The sequence below is a fragment of the Notolabrus celidotus genome, chromosome 16 (assembly GCF_009762535.1).
Source record: "Notolabrus celidotus isolate fNotCel1 chromosome 16, fNotCel1.pri, whole genome shotgun sequence".
Taxonomy (NCBI): Eukaryota; Metazoa; Chordata; class Actinopteri; order Labriformes; family Labridae; genus Notolabrus; species Notolabrus celidotus.
This window is the reverse complement of record NC_048287.1, coordinates 20,847,215-20,862,723: the sequence shown is the minus strand read 5'-3', so window position 1 is coordinate 20,862,723 and position 15,509 is coordinate 20,847,215. Positions and strand designations below refer to the sequence as shown.

At 40.2% G+C, this 15,509-nt stretch overlaps 1 protein-coding gene across 1 annotated transcript in view; it reads right to left on the bottom strand.

Moving 5' to 3' along the window:
- The window catches only part of LOC117827651 (brevican core protein-like), a 29,115-nt gene extending 13,606 nt beyond the window's left edge, over nt 1-15,509 (bottom strand). The window contains exons 1-8 of the mRNA XM_034704281.1: nt 15,316-15,509; nt 7,471-7,550; nt 6,947-7,330; nt 4,780-4,954; nt 4,457-4,584; nt 3,892-4,185; nt 2,838-3,689; nt 484-2,016 (exon numbers count right to left, since the gene is read on the bottom strand). Of these exons, the coding sequence (XP_034560172.1) occupies nt 484-2,016; nt 2,838-3,689; nt 3,892-4,185; nt 4,457-4,584; nt 4,780-4,954; nt 6,947-7,330; nt 7,471-7,550; nt 15,316-15,335 (3,466 nt within the window). The 5' untranslated portion in view covers nt 15,336-15,509. The remainder of the gene's footprint in view (nt 1-483; nt 2,017-2,837; nt 3,690-3,891; nt 4,186-4,456; nt 4,585-4,779; nt 4,955-6,946; nt 7,331-7,470; nt 7,551-15,315) is intronic.

Below are 15,509 nucleotides of genomic sequence, written 5' to 3'. Positions count from 1 at the left end.
TTCTTGTCAGGTGCAGAAATGCATGATTCACAAAATGAATCCACTTTTGATACTGATAAAAGGTTTACCGAACCATTCTTCGCAAAATAATTGTCAAATACGACTGAGACACTCATTCATAAACATACCAGTATATTACAGTACTTCACAGAAGTCAATCTTTGGATGAGGAAAAATATCATGCACAACTAAAGGGGGCTGTAGACAAATGTCAAATGGGAGCTGTCCCAGTGTGAGTATCTTGAAGGGGAGGTGGAGTCACAAGGAGAGAAGTGAGGAAGGTGAAGCGGGAGGAGTCAGAAGGGTGAGTGGACTTTCTGAGACAACAAACGTGGGAAGTTGTTTGAAAAGGGGGGGAGGTGTTTTGTAGAAAATGGAGCAGAGGCAGGTTGGGGCAGAGGACAGACCAGGGATTTTAGTGAATTGTCGCATCAAGTAGCAGGAGGAGGACGGTTAGGCTGATGAAAGTGGCTTTAACATTACCTGAAACTTTCCCCGTGCCGCCTACAGCTGCCCTCTCATTGGGCAAAATAAGCAGGGTGGGTGGCTGGGTGAGACTAAACTCAACATCCACCAGACCTTGATCCACTGGTGGCATGAAGGCTGTCATCACTGGGGGCTCAGTTGTCTTGTGGGAAACCCTCTGTCTTGCAGTGGTCGGGCTCCAGGAGCGTCTGGACCAGTGTGTGGTGGTCTTGATGGAGGCAGTAGTTGTAGTAGCAGAAGCTTGTTTTGTGCTCGAGGAGGAATCTGGAGTTGTTGTGGAAGTGAAGGAGGAAGTTTTTCCACTGTACTCTAGATCATTCAGAGACTCTTGAGGGCCAGTCGTAGTGGTCAGTAGAGCCCAGTTAGATGTTTGTGAATCAAGAGGAATAACGGTAATGTTCTCCTCAACAGTTGGGACAATGCTATCTTCTTCAAGAGTTGGGGCAATGCTAGCTTCTTCTTCAAGAGTCATGGTAACGTTAGCCTCTTCTTCAAGACTGGGGTTAACATGAGTTTCCTCTTCAAAGTTTTTGACAGAGCTGGCTTCTACGTCAAGAGTTGGGACACCTTTAGCTTCCTCTTCAAAGCTTTTGGAAATACTAGCTTCTTCTTCAATTGTTTCAGCAACGTTAGATTCCTCTTCCTCAATTGCAAGAGTTGGCACAACCCCTGCTTCTTCAACTGTTTTGGCAAAGGTGGCTTTCCCTCCAGGATTTTGGGTAACATTAGCTCCTTCGTCAAAAAGTGGAGTAACATTAGCTTCGTCACCAAAGTTTGTGGCAACAATATCCTCTCCTTCAACTGTCGGGGCAGCGGTAGCTTCTTCTTCTAGAGCAAGGGTTGGGGCAAATTTACCTCCAATAGTTGGGGAAATACTAGCTTCATCTTCATGTGTTGAGGTGACGTTAGCATCTTTATTGGTTAGGGTCATGTTAGCTTCTTTGTCCAGTGGAATGAAGACTTCGGCTTTCTCCTCAACAGTCGGGGAAACTTGAATTCTCTCTCTAAGATTTGGGGTGACTTCAACATCCTCTACGAGAACTGCAGTAATAGTACCAGGTTCATTTCCGCTCGCCTCTTCATACCCAGTAGTTGCAGTGTCCAAATATACTCTGTAACCTGATGTTTGATACCGTGCGACAGTAGGATCTGCTGGCAACTGAGATGTGTTTGAGCTTTCTGGAGTAGCAACAGTAGCAAAACTTACTCCAGAGAAGAGGATGTCTTCTGACTTGGTTGGGTGCAGCAGTTTTTCTTCACTTTCCAAAGTGACTGTGTCTTCAATTTCTAAGCTTGTACTTCCCTCCTGCTTGAAAATGGAGGACTCCCAGAGCTGTGATATTGTGGAAAAGATATCAAAGCTCAGTTTTTCTGAAGGGCGGGACCCAGATGAGACGGTCATATCAGGAAGTATGGTAGTAGGCTCTGAAGGAGTGTCGCTGGCAGAAACAGAACTTGTCAGGTTAAGGTTGAATCTGGATCTGGTCGACTCTGATGTGGAGTTCAGGCTGACTGCTTCAACGTCTCTCTCTAGAAAATAAATTAAATGATCTTTTTACAATCAGAGTATTTTCAGGCTGTAAATGCATCTACAAAAGTGATGGTTAAAAGGTCTGAAAATGGCAAACATGCTGTCGGATCAGTGCCAACCTCATATTCCTTTATGCAAATCTATAGCCAAAGTAGGCAAAGCTTAGTATGTAAAAATGTTAACAGCTAGCCTGCTGATGAGGTCACATCATCTATTTTACAGCAACTCTGCAGCTCTTAAAAGTATTACATCCTGCCTGTCTAAAGCTCCTGTGAGGACCTTCTGTTTGTGTCGGTTATGGCGTCCCCTGTGGACAAAGGGTTACCTTTACTTCCCTTCCCTTGCTTCCCTTTCAAATTTTCCTCATGTGTCTCACACAAAGAGAGAGAGCTTTCTGTTTTTATGCACCCAAACTCTGGAACTCTCTGGACATCAAAATGGAAAGCACTCTGAGTGTTTTTAAAAGTAATTTCAAGACTTATCTTTTTAATCTGGTTTTTAATTTGGAGTAATTTATTTTAGCCCTGGACTGCATTATTATAACTTATCCACTGGCTGCTAGGCAATATCTCAATGAAGAGACTACATAAAGTCACTGCTCCTGGTCTAACTACCGAACCCCCAGAAACACACCTTCACTCTTTGAGCTAAGCTAAACAAATTCAACCATCTGCTGGATGTAGCTTCACAAGAACAGTCTCAAGAGTTACATGGCATTGATATTCCTATCTCAATTTTGGCAAATATATGCATTTAAGAAGTTATTTAACAACTCCTTGAAGATATTGATGTTTGCTCTTTACATTAATGCTTTACATACCTTGAGAAATATCTCCAGATCCATCCAGGTTCGCCCACATGGAGGTCAAGTCTTGGATGGATGATTCTGTAGTTTGTGCTGGTCTTGTAACAACTTCTTCTTCTCCTCTTGAGGCCTGAGTTGAAAAGGATATATGCATGGGATCTTCCACTGCTGCCCCCTCTAACTCCACCTGAACCATGGGGTCAAGGGTCATAAGAGTCACTTGCCAGAGACTCTCCTCTTCTGTATGATTGCTGTCTGAGTCGCTGTAATTGGCTTCCGATCTGTCAAAAGTCAAGTAGCTGTCATGTGTTTCTTGGGAATCAGGTGGCTGTGTGCTCTCTTCTTGATTTGTGACTGATACTGTCTGGTTTTGTGTAAGAGGCCCTGGAAACCCTGTGGTGTTTTCAGGCTCAGACTGGTTGAAGTTCAAGTTGTCCAGAGACTCTGTCTCATTGTAAACATGAAGCAATAATGAAGTGTTTTGTGTGGAATCATAGGTTTCTGTTGTGCTGGTCATACTGCTCATCTGTGCTGTGGGAGGCTGGGAGTCATAGCTCATCTCTGTAGGAGATACAGTTTCATTAAATCCCTGAAGTAGGTCCACTGTAGGTGTGGTGTAAAAGGGAGACTCTGTTGTTTCTGATAGAACCGTTGGGTGTGTGTCGATAAGGTTTTCCTCGGTGGAAAAGCTGGAGGTAAAGGGAGAAGATTCAAGCACACCTTGTGCTTTGAGTTCCACCTGCTCAGCATGTTGGTTCAGTTTGAGCTCATGAGCTGTTTCCATCAGAATAACAACATCTTGTCCAATGTCCTCAGATTCTGTGGCCTCGTAGTCCATGGGAGAGTCTGTGTGAGCATTTTTACTATCTGTAGAGGACAGATGAGTAATTGAAAATGTGACAATGTGCATAAAATTGTTATTAATTTGAATTTACATATCTATCTTTTAACAACTTCTTAAAATGCATGCCAATGAAAGCAAGGATAAATATCTGTTTGTGTATTCATACTAGTTCTCGGTCAACTTTTTCGAGTGCTAACAATTCCCAGTTGGGAGGAGAAAACTCACCTCTGAAACAATAAACGTCATAAAGGCTGGATGGTTCGGGGAAGCCAGTTTGGTTACTGAACTGGTAGACGGTTTTAACGCCTGCCTGAGGCCCTCCACAGCGCTCTCTAGGGGTGAGGATGGGGTAGCGCACACTGCCATCAGAGAGCCATCCTGGGCTGCAGCGGTCCATACCATCGCTCCACGCGGAGTAGAGCTGTGCCGTTGTAGCTAGCTCTGCTCCTGCTGCTCTGCAGTATGACTGAGCTTCATCAAACGACAGCTGTTGTGGGATGGGGTCATGAAACACCTCCCCTATGGACACAAGATGGTTTCAGTTTTAGCTAATAGTCACATTTAGCCTGACAAACACAAGCTTGATTGATATTGACTGACAAAGAGGTGTGTTTAAATATCATGTTTACTTAAAGTTAAACTAATTAATAAACAAATTAAACAAATTCTAACAAAAATGGTAAATGACTAGGTATTGTTCTAAAAGCTCTAACTAGTTGACAGCAGAATTAACATAAAACACCAATAACGTTCAGACTCCAGTGATAGATATAGGTATCATTGTTTGTACCCTCAGTGTCTTCCACGTAGCAGTAAACATCATATAGATCGTCTGGATTCATTGTGCCGTAGTTTCTCACTCCTGGTTGGCCATCCATGTCCCCGTAACAACCCTCACGGGGCACTTGGATCGGGTACCTGCAAAAATGGAATAACAATCCTGTGACGTTAACCTTTCTGTAATCCTTTTAAAAACTTGATGTAGATTATCTATAATGATTTAATCTGACAGATGCAGCTATTCCAACATGAATCTGAGTGCTTTACTCATAGACAACACCATGCAGCTTTAAGTCAGAGTTCAAACAAGCAGATACAGAAATCATCATTCACCTGACGGACTGATCTGCCAGCCAGCCCGCATCACACTGCTCATAGCCGTCGTAATAAGCCGCCAGCAGCTGGTCAGGAGTGGCCACTTGAGCCCCGATGGCCTCACAAGCCCTCTGAGCCTGGGGGAAGGAAAACGCATAGCGGCCCAGAGCGTCTCTGTAGTGGAAAACGACACCTACAAACACAGATATGAATAAAACACCGGTGAGTACATGTTGCAAATTTCTTAAAAAGTCAGACTGTATGGCAAGTCTCTAAAATGATTCCGCTTGTTACAGAGATTGGAAATTATTTGGCACTATATGGAAAGTTGGTTTACAGCAACAACCTGTTTACAGAGTTAATGTTTTTTTTGTTTTTTTGTAATAAGTAATTTTATTGAGTTTTTTGTTTTTCTTAAACATGATAATGAACAACAAAGACATAACAAATAAAATGGACTATGACAACATCAGATAAAATAAGTAAATATGTAAATAAATGCAACAAAACAAAACAAAACAAATAATACTAATACAAAAAATATATATAATAATAAAATAAAATAAAATAGGTTGGCAGGAAACAGTGGGCATTTACATTTACGTTTTCATTTACATTTATGTTTTCATTTACATATTAAGGGCAATTACCACACATTCTTCACAGGGTAACTTGCTGAAGCTGTCCCATTGTTCTTTAATCATATTGTTTCTGGAGTTTAATTTCCCTAACATCTTCTCACATGCAGCAATTCCTGTCATCTGCTCCCTCCTCATTTTCAGTGTAGGAGTTTGAGTCTCCTTCCAGAATCTCAGAATGAGTCTAGTAAATGTTATGAAGCCAGTTGTTAATATTCAAAATGTATATTTACTCAGCTGTGGCATCATACTTCTGTCCCCAAGGAGACACAGCTGGGGTGACCTAAGCGGTTCACACCCTAACCATTCATCCATATATCTCAGAACACTCTTCCATAATGGGGATACCATGGGGCATTGCCATGTATGTGCCACGCTCTGTTTTACATTTCTAATACATGCTGTCTAATTAAACCCATACTATAGAGCCTTGTTGGTGTGTAATAGTACCTATGAAGTATTTTGTATTGGATATATTTGCCTCTAGCTTCTCTGATGTTTTTTCCATTATTGGAAAGAATTCTCTGCCATGTTTCTTCATCAAATGAACAACCAATATCTGTTTCCCATATCTTGCTGAGGCTTTTACATCCACTCTTATTTATCCAAGGACATATCATATACCATTTGGATGCTTTTTGAAACCTTATTGATAGTTTGAAGTAATCTTCTATTGGGTTTTTGTCTTGAGAAGGACTAATTTTCCCTTTTATGCAGTGTCTAATTTGTAAATATTTCCAGAAATTGCTATGTCCCTCCAAATTAAAATTTTCCTTCATTCTGTTATATGTAATAAAATTACCCTCTTCAAATATATCATTTAGTGTTCTGATACCTTGTCTTAGCCACTGACCCCAGTATATTGTCTGTTTACCTATTGTTATTTTGGGGTTGTGCCATATGGATGCATATTTCTGATGATTATAAAAGATCTTAAACTTCTTGTGTACTTCTTGCCAAGTTGTCCTTGAATATGTTAGAATGGGGTTCAGCGTGTTGATTTTCCCTTTTTTGGAAGTTTGTGCTAAGGCCTCAATAGGTTTAAAAGGATAAGTAAGTTCCTGTTCAATTAGGACCAAGTCAAAATCAGAATTGGTTCCATTCCAATGTCAACCAAGCTTGGCCATCTCAAAGGAAATACTGTAATTCTTTATATTTGGTAATGCTAGGCCTCCTTCCTTTTTTGGTTGGCAAAGCTTATCCATATTAATTCTCATTTTTTTCCCATCCCAAAGAAAGTGTTTCATGGCTTTATTATAGCTAAGTAGTAATTGTTCTGGGATATTCATTGGTATCATTCCAGTAATGTAATTAATTTGTGGAGCTATAACCATCTTAATCGTATTTATTTTACCCCATAATGTTAAACGTAACTTACTCCATTTATCAAAATTAGCTTTTATTTTACTTAAGAGTATTTCCATATTAATGTTAATAATTTCCCCTATATCGTGGCTTAGTGTGGGGAGAGACACTGCGGGAAAGGGGACTCAGGTTGGACTTGAACCCAGACCACCAGGTTGAGGGCCAATCTTTCATTTGGTTACCTTTGACCTGGAGTTGTACGAGGTCGCTGGCATCCTCCAGGCCTTGCTGCACCTCGCAGCGATAATGACCCGAATCACTGGAGCGCAAATCTCCCAGCCACAGAGACAGATCATCAGGCGAGGTGGTGTAGTTGAGCCAGGCGGCGCGGTCTCTGTACGCCTCATTCACCTTTATCCTTTGACCCCGTGCCACCAGGATCTGCGTCTCCACCCCGCCAGACACCACCGTCCACTTGACCCGTGGTGCAACAGGGAAGGAAGAGGAGGCGGAGGTGGTTGGTGTGGAGGACAGAGTCACCAGGCAGGGAATGGAGATGGAGCTGCCCAATGGGGCTGAAAATGGACCTGAGTGGGGGATGTTCACCTGGAGCTGCTGAGCATCGCCTGCAGAGAATGAGGGACTCAGAGCGTGAAGAACAAAGTGTAAATTTGCTGACATAAGTGAATCGTGGTTGTACTTAAAACACCTTAGTACTCTTTGCTCTTAATTGAATGTGACTGAAAGTGAGAAAGCATTGACATACCAAATGTAGATGGACCCTGGGTGGGGAAAGCCAGCGTGAGACGACAGACGGCTATAAGAAGTGGAAGTATTTGGACATGCCTGTGGAGAAAAAGAGGAAAACTGTTCAAAGAACTGAGATTGATAAAGCTTCCAAAAGTTTAAAGCGAAAGAAAAGACAGGTTGTTTTTCAAGATTCCTTTTATAGGCAGAGTAATTTCTGTTATTGGAGGTCATGTATTGTGCTGGTTCAGCGTCACGTGACACACTCCACCGATCTCACAAACTGATTTATTATCATATAAAGGTCACGACTCTCACACTTTTGTGTTACCTTCACTAGAAAATCCACCCACTGTGGTTACGGCTCTGCTCATGCATTGCTTTGCAGCTGAGTAAAGAGATGGACAGATTTTAATACTTCATTTCTAGGCATCTAAGCATTCTGTAAGCTCTTCACAAGAGCAGAATTTTAAAAGTAAAAATATTTTTGATACATAGTGAGAATTTTTTTTATCTATGTGGGCTTATGCTCACAATGAAACACAAAACAGGCACAAAAGAAAAGATTTACATCTAAAGGTTATCTAAGGAGAAGAATGACACGCCTTGAAAAAAGAGCAAACAAGTTCACCCAAAAAACGCCTGTGGCAGAAGATATTATTAGAACCAGATAAGAGTCTACACCCATGCTCGCAGATTTGTCACAGCCATGCTCCGAGATGAATGCTAACCATCTTATATTAGTATGCAAACAAATGCTAATTCATTAATTGAGCGTGACATGAGCTTCTGTGCCTACTCTAACATCAGTGCATCTTATAGATTTTGAGACTTTTCAAAGAAAACTTTTGGAAAATAAAGTCAGACATTCAACAAAGTTTTAAGAACTCTTACTCTGGGGACCATGAATGCAAGTAGTGAAAGAGTTATTTAGGTGTTTCCGTCTGAACCAATGGCAATGGAAACATTGCATTAGAATAAGAGGTGATTTATATTTAGAGTTTTGTTGCTTATAAATGGGTCGGAAGAGTCTTATTTATTCTATTAGTACATTTGACAGGAATGATAATCTTTGATCAGCAGAAAAAAAAGACTGTAAATGGGCCAAAATTAGTTTAGAAGTCTAGTTTTCAGATGTCAAAACGGCAGCCTGAAAATAGATCAAACACATTTTGAATCAGTAGCTATCAAAAACATTCTTCAGCATATTTTAATTTAATGCAGCAACACTAAAGACTCAACGCTAGAGAAAGAATGAAAAGAAGTATGTAAAACACTACACACAAGTCCCTTGAGACACTGAAAAACCCATCTCACAGCTCAACAGTGAAGCATAAAAGAGCAGCTTCTCGGGTTTTCAGAGGGAAGCAGGGAGCACAGACTCCTGACCGCAAACCATTCATCACCTCCGGGAGCTAATGACACAGCGTCTCAGCCCCACGGCGTCCTGCCAGCTCTCCGTCACCAGCCTGGCCCTGTCATTAACCCAGCAGGCATGGCAGCGCTCACAGTGACCTCACACAACCTCCTGACAAGGCTGTGATGAAGCTGCAAATGTTCATTCATTATTAAAAAGCAGCGTTTCAGATCCTGATTACTTTTCAGGACTGATGAAGTGCCTTTAGAATTCAGGGAAGTTTTTAAATATGCATTAAGTTCATGCAGCCGTGTTTATGGATTCAAAAACCATGCCATAACTTTTGCATATTCCTGTCTTGTGCATTTACAGTCTTTAGATTTTTACAAAAAAAAGTGTACATTATCAGTGTGTTCAAATGTTTAAAGGTTTTCTTGTGCATTAATTATTGTTAACCGAATTTTTCTGCATATTGTAAATGTGGCTTTGGGAAATAGGAAAGGGAAGTTTTTTATTGTTTTATGACATTTATAATCAATTCCTCCAAAAAGGCGCAGTATCACATGAAAATACAGGATTATAGAGAGCTCACTGAAATTTCTGCTTCAATTAAAGTGCAATTCATATATTTAAAGTGACTTATTCATTTGTATAGTATCATATAACTGGGTCATTATTTTTATTTATGCAATAACATAAAGACAGACTTCATGTATGAATGGATTAAAGTGAAACCACAGTACTTAATATGGGTTATCATAATCATCTCACATGTTTGGTATATATATGATGTTTACATGAATTCCACTTGTAGCTAGAGCTGTAGGTTAAAAATAAAGGACACAGTAGCATAATACAATATTTCCTTCTGAAACGTAATACAAGAAGAACTAAACTTAACCTTAAAGTTACGACATGAGTAACACTTCTTGTAACCACCACACAGCCACAAAGGGATTCTGAAGACCAAGTCTATAGTTAGTTTGTTTGTGTGTTGCTGAGGGCTCCGACACAACAAAGATCCTACAATAAAGCTCCCAGTTTCTGAATAACCCTCTTGATGGACGAGAAACAGAGCTGAAGACAGAGGAGGAACTGTGTGTGACAGCTTCATTTGTTTCTGTCATGATGAAGTTTATCAGAAGACACTGATACATGCTCTCATGCATGGAGTTGGTATACATGTGAACAAGTCTTGTGTATGAAGAGAAAATATGAAATATTAAAGCGGTCAGGACCAGGAGTGAGCCTGGAGTTAACACAGCCGGCTCTGCAGTTTTATGTCAGACCCATCTCTGGTATGAGTCGGCACAAACGCAGCTCACTAACTTGTGTCAAATTAAAAAAGGCCTTCTTTGACAGCAGAATAAAACTGCTGTCTGTTTCCTTGCCAGCTGGGCGAACTCCACATAGGCTGCTATCACTATTAGTATTCTTGACAAGAAAACGCCTCACAGAAAGCGAGCAGTGGGCCAGGAGGACAGCTGCACACTGTGCTTTCACTTCATACCAACTCCCTTCACAAAAGGCCTCCAGGGAAAATTAAAGGACAGGGCACTGGCACACTTGCTCTGCTTTTTCTTTTTCCTTTTCTCTGACTCTTTTCAGGGCTGGAAGGAGGAAGTTTTCAACCACCAAGAATCGTTCTGGAGCAGTTCTTTGTACAGAGAGAGCAGCGTTAAGACACTGAACACTGTTTAAAATTTTGTGGGAGTGATGTGACTTTGTGTATTTAGATTGATGACAAGGGAGAAAATCTTAGTTGCTGCTGATTAGTTGACTTTTTAAGATGTGTTTTTTACGGCTGTATTTGGCTTCAATGTCACCAGGGACTCTGCAGCAGTTCTGTTCTTTTAATAAGTGTAACAAGGAGGACAAGTGCAGATACAAATCAATGCTACCCACTGCATTTACAATTAGACTGCAACCAATGCATTATCCACAAGTAGAACTAATCCAGTCTCTTCCTGCAGGAGTACAGCAAAAGGCTACGGACCAACGTTTTGCTCATTAAGCTTGGAAAATCAGCAGAAAGGAACATTGAGAATTAAAGTTTTAATGCAAGAAGTAAAGTAAACACCGTAATGATGCAGATAATTCTGTCCGTGCTGCTCTGATGACTAAAAAGCTTGCTCACTACGTCGTGTGATCGGCCTCTGCAGTTCTCTGCATCAAGGTCAATTCAGGCCAACCTTGTCTTCCAAAAACTCAGGACAAAACTCCTGATCCTGGTTTGGCCAGGTAGGACATGAAAAGACTCTGGTTAGACTGATGTAAGTTTTATTCACTGCTGGACTTAAACAGGATTTGACAGAAATGAGCCTGGTAATGTACAGGGAGGATTTTCTATAATGTAGTGCTTTTTTTTTCAAGATGGGAATAAACTCTCGTCCAAGTGTAAGTCTACATGAGTGTTGTGGCTTCTTTCCTCTAGGCTCATCGCCAAACATGGACGAACAAATTCTTAATATGGTCATAATCTATGGAGTACAAAAAATATACTTGAAGCATCAGCTACAACAGACAGTAAGAGGGGACGTGTCTATATATAATATTTGACTTTTCAGAACCCTAATAAAAAACTGTTTTAAACTGACAGAAAACACAGAGGACAGTGTGTTTGACCATAGTCCATATACAACGTGGAAATGGTCTCAGTGGCGTCACCCATTGGTCCAACTAACTTTTGACTACTCTAGAAACAAGTGAAGAGGTGAAGCTGTGGCAGGCCTGTAACCTCCCAGCAAACAGCTACCATGTACATGCGTGTCAGTCGAATCAGCTAGGCCCCTAAATATGTCCAATTATGCATAATTATTAGCTGTAATATAATTTAATAAAAAAAGGTAATCCTGTATACTGTGTATGAGTAGTGAAGTAAGATAAAGACACCGAAACTATTCCTTGTACCAGGCTGTAAAGCTGCTGTAATAACGGGCATTTTAACATGGCCTCCAATAGGGTTCCATGGTTTTTAGAGTCTGCCTCAAGTGGACACTCAAGGAACTGCATTTTTTCTGGACTAATGCATTGGTTTCATTTACCAAACTGAATGTTGCTGTACGTGCTTGATGCAAATTTAAAGCTAGCTAAATGAACATGAAGATAACACTCAAATGGCATGTCTGATTGTCTACAAGCATATTGTGTGCATTCAGTCTCAGTCGTGCCGGTTTTAGTTAGACTAGTATTCTAACAAAGTCTAAAATGTGTCTTGCATTGCAACTAAATTTGCAATGTAACAAATAAAGAAAAGATACAAAGATAAGACATTTGAGTTAACATTTCAAACAACAAACACAGGATTGAATGCCCTTTTACCTACTTTTAATCTGGGATTGAGCCTCATATGTAATCCTAAAATAGACTAGTGTACAGAAAAGTGCTTCAGGTTGACCATATAAACCAGAAATCCTGTTTCTGAGGGTTAGTAGTATTAGCTTATATTCATGTTCACATTGAGGAACACAAAGAAGCTTGAAAAAGTGTGGCTTGGAGAAGTTGCCGCTGAGTGAGTGATGCTCAGACAAATTAATTAAGTATAAAGGCCCACATTGGTAGTTTTACAGCATTAGCAGTGCATATACACAGTGCACAAGTATAAATTCAGGCCAAAAAAGATCAGCTTTTTGCTGCTTTCACTACTAACCTCTGTGTAAAAATACACCACAGATCAGATGATGCAAATTCCTTTATGCAGATGACATTCTTCTTGTTTCCTCACACATAATTATGCACCATCAAACGGAACAGTTTCCAACAGCAGACTTCATATTCTGAGAGAAACCTAAATCTGCACAGATTACTCCCATGAACCAAATACCACTAGTCTATCTCCCAACAAAATGACCCATTTGGAAAAGCCACCCACCAAACTAGTTACCAACCAAGACCACCAATGATCCTGGGAATGAGTCAAAGTCTGTTTCAAACAAATACCAGATCTCAGACCTGACTCAGAGAGTCTGTGGTATGACCACAGTCCATGCACACAAGCCTGTTCTAAAGCTGCAGGGACACTTTGTAGTGAATTTTCTCTATGCTGCCACTGAAAAACAAAGAGACTATTTATTCATCTATTCCTGGATTCTGACTGTGTTCAGGTGTGCTCTGCTTACTTTGACTCATCACTTTCACATCCAATGGAAAACAGCTCCCAGCTGTTTTTTTTTTAGTGATGATGAAACCATGACTTTAGAAAGGGGGCTATTTTCATATCAACAACTCTTCATTTTGAGGCTTAAATTGTGTCATTGAAAACCTGCTTCTTAGTCTAAACAGATCCAGAAGCTGTTTCTGTTTTGAGGTCTGCATTGCGCATTTACTTTTTCTAGATACAGTACAGCCTTTGGACCATATACTGTAATTACCCCACACTGTTGATGATAGCTTTTATTCTAGGAGATTAATAAGGGAATAAACATTCAGACTCCAACATATATTAAGCTATTCTAAAATGTTTAACACCATATGCATTACAACTTGTAAATTATGATGTGGGGACTATGGGGACCCGAATGGGAATTGGGTTGGTACCGTACCGTACCGTATGGTATATATTGCGCTGTATTGTATCATACTCTATCATATCATTCTGTATCATATTTATCATACCATTATCGTCATGTAACCCAGCGTCACGTGTTTCATATTGTATTATATTAAAACATATCGTATTGCATTGTATTATATCATATGTAACATAAAGTAGCGTAACGTAAAGTAGCATAACGTAAAGTAGCATAACGTAAAGTAGCGTAACGTAAAGTAGCGTAACGTAAAGTAGCGTAACACAAAGTAGCGTAACACAAAGTAGCGTAACACAAAGTAGCGTAACGTAAAGTAGCGTAACGTAAAGTAGCGTAACGTAAAGTAGCATAACGCAAAGTAGCGTAACGTAAAGTAGCGTAACGTAAAGTAGCGTAACGTAAAGTAGCGTAACGTAAAGTAGCGTAACGCAAGGTAGCATAACAGAAAGTAGCGTAACTTAAAGTAGCGTAATGTAAAGTAGCGTAACGTAAAGTAGCATGACGTAAAGTAGCATGACGTAAAGTAGCATGACGTAAAGTAGCATGACGTAAAGTAGCATAACGTACTGTAGCGTAACGTAAAGTAGCGTAACATAAAGTAGCGCAACAGAAAGTAGAGTAACGTAAAGTAGTGTAACAGAAAGTAGAGTAACTTAAAGTAGCGTAACTTAAAGTAGCGTAACGTGAAGTAGCGTAACAGAAAGTAGTAACGTAAAGTAGTGTAGCAGAAAGTAGCGTACCATAAAGTAGCGTAACTTAAAGTAGTGCAACGTAAAGTAGTGTAACGTAAAGTAGTGTTACGTAAAGTAATGTAACCTAGCCTAACAAAATGTAACATAACGTGTCCCTACCATTTGTATCATATCCTATTGTAATCAATTGTTTCTTATTATATACAATAATATCATATTGTATCTTGTCACTTTTAGCCAATTGTATCATGTTCTTTCATATTGTAGAGTTTTGTGTCCCATTGCATTAAATCACATCTTATTGTTTCATACCAGCTTCCAGAATCAGTTCAAACAGGTTTCTATCCCATCTCACTATGCACCACCAGGCACATAAATCCAGCATATCTATCTATCTAGAAAAAAAACAACAAGAAATCAAGTGCCAACATAAGAGCCAAGGATACGACATTCAATCTGTAGAGATGCAGCAAGTTATCAAGAAGCTTTCTGTCATGATCAAAGAAATACATGTTCTCCCTTGTTTCTAAATGTTTAAATATAAATGAACAGAAAATCATGGCACTGCTTTGAGTTTCACCTGCTCCAGCAGCTAATATCAGAGCCCCTGAAGCATCAAATTAAAGTGTGCCCTCTTTCAGATCATCGCTCTACTTGTCCATTAATATTATCTACCTGAGCCCTGAGGTCAAAAAAAGTAGAAGGGGCATAACGTGCACTTAAGACAAAAGGCATCTCATTGAGTGCCCTGCAAGGCACAGAGTCTTAGAGCTTTACTTCAGCCTCACTTTAATACAAGAAAAAACATTCAATATGAAAAAGGAGTTCAGCAGTTGTATGGAGAATCTAAGGTCAATTGAAGTTGCTGTTCCTTTTTTTGTTTTCACTTTCATGCTCACCTGTATAACAACTCAATATCATACTTTACAATCATTGCACAGTAATAAGCATCTGCGATGACAAAACCACAGCTAACCAGCTACATGTTTTGCTGAAACACCATGGGAGGTCTCTTGTTGCGAAAAATTAAAGGGAAGCTTGAAGCTAATTAGAAAAAGTTATACTTAGCTAAGTGCGTCAGCTGCTAGAAATATCATTTTCTGGGTACAAACTAAACCACCCGCCGCAATTTCAGGACCTCCACTGAGGACAGTAACTTCTGTGATGCAATTAACTGGTAATTACGGTAATTTTCTTAAATTACATGATCACTTAGAATCCAAAATAACTAAAACATAAAAAGACACTAAGGACTGCTTTTCATTAGCACAATACTGAGAACCTACCGGGCTCCTGTGAGCAGCATCTTTAGCTGATGCAGGATGGACTGACTTCTTGGCTCTTCAAAGTATTTTCCGTCAGCTGCTCTCTGCTTGCTGCAGTGCGTCTGTCCTGTCAGGGGGGGAAAGCGGGTCTGGATGCTCTGCGCAGGTATGAGGGAGCTGGTTACTGCTGTCCGACACACTCCCAGGCTCCGAGA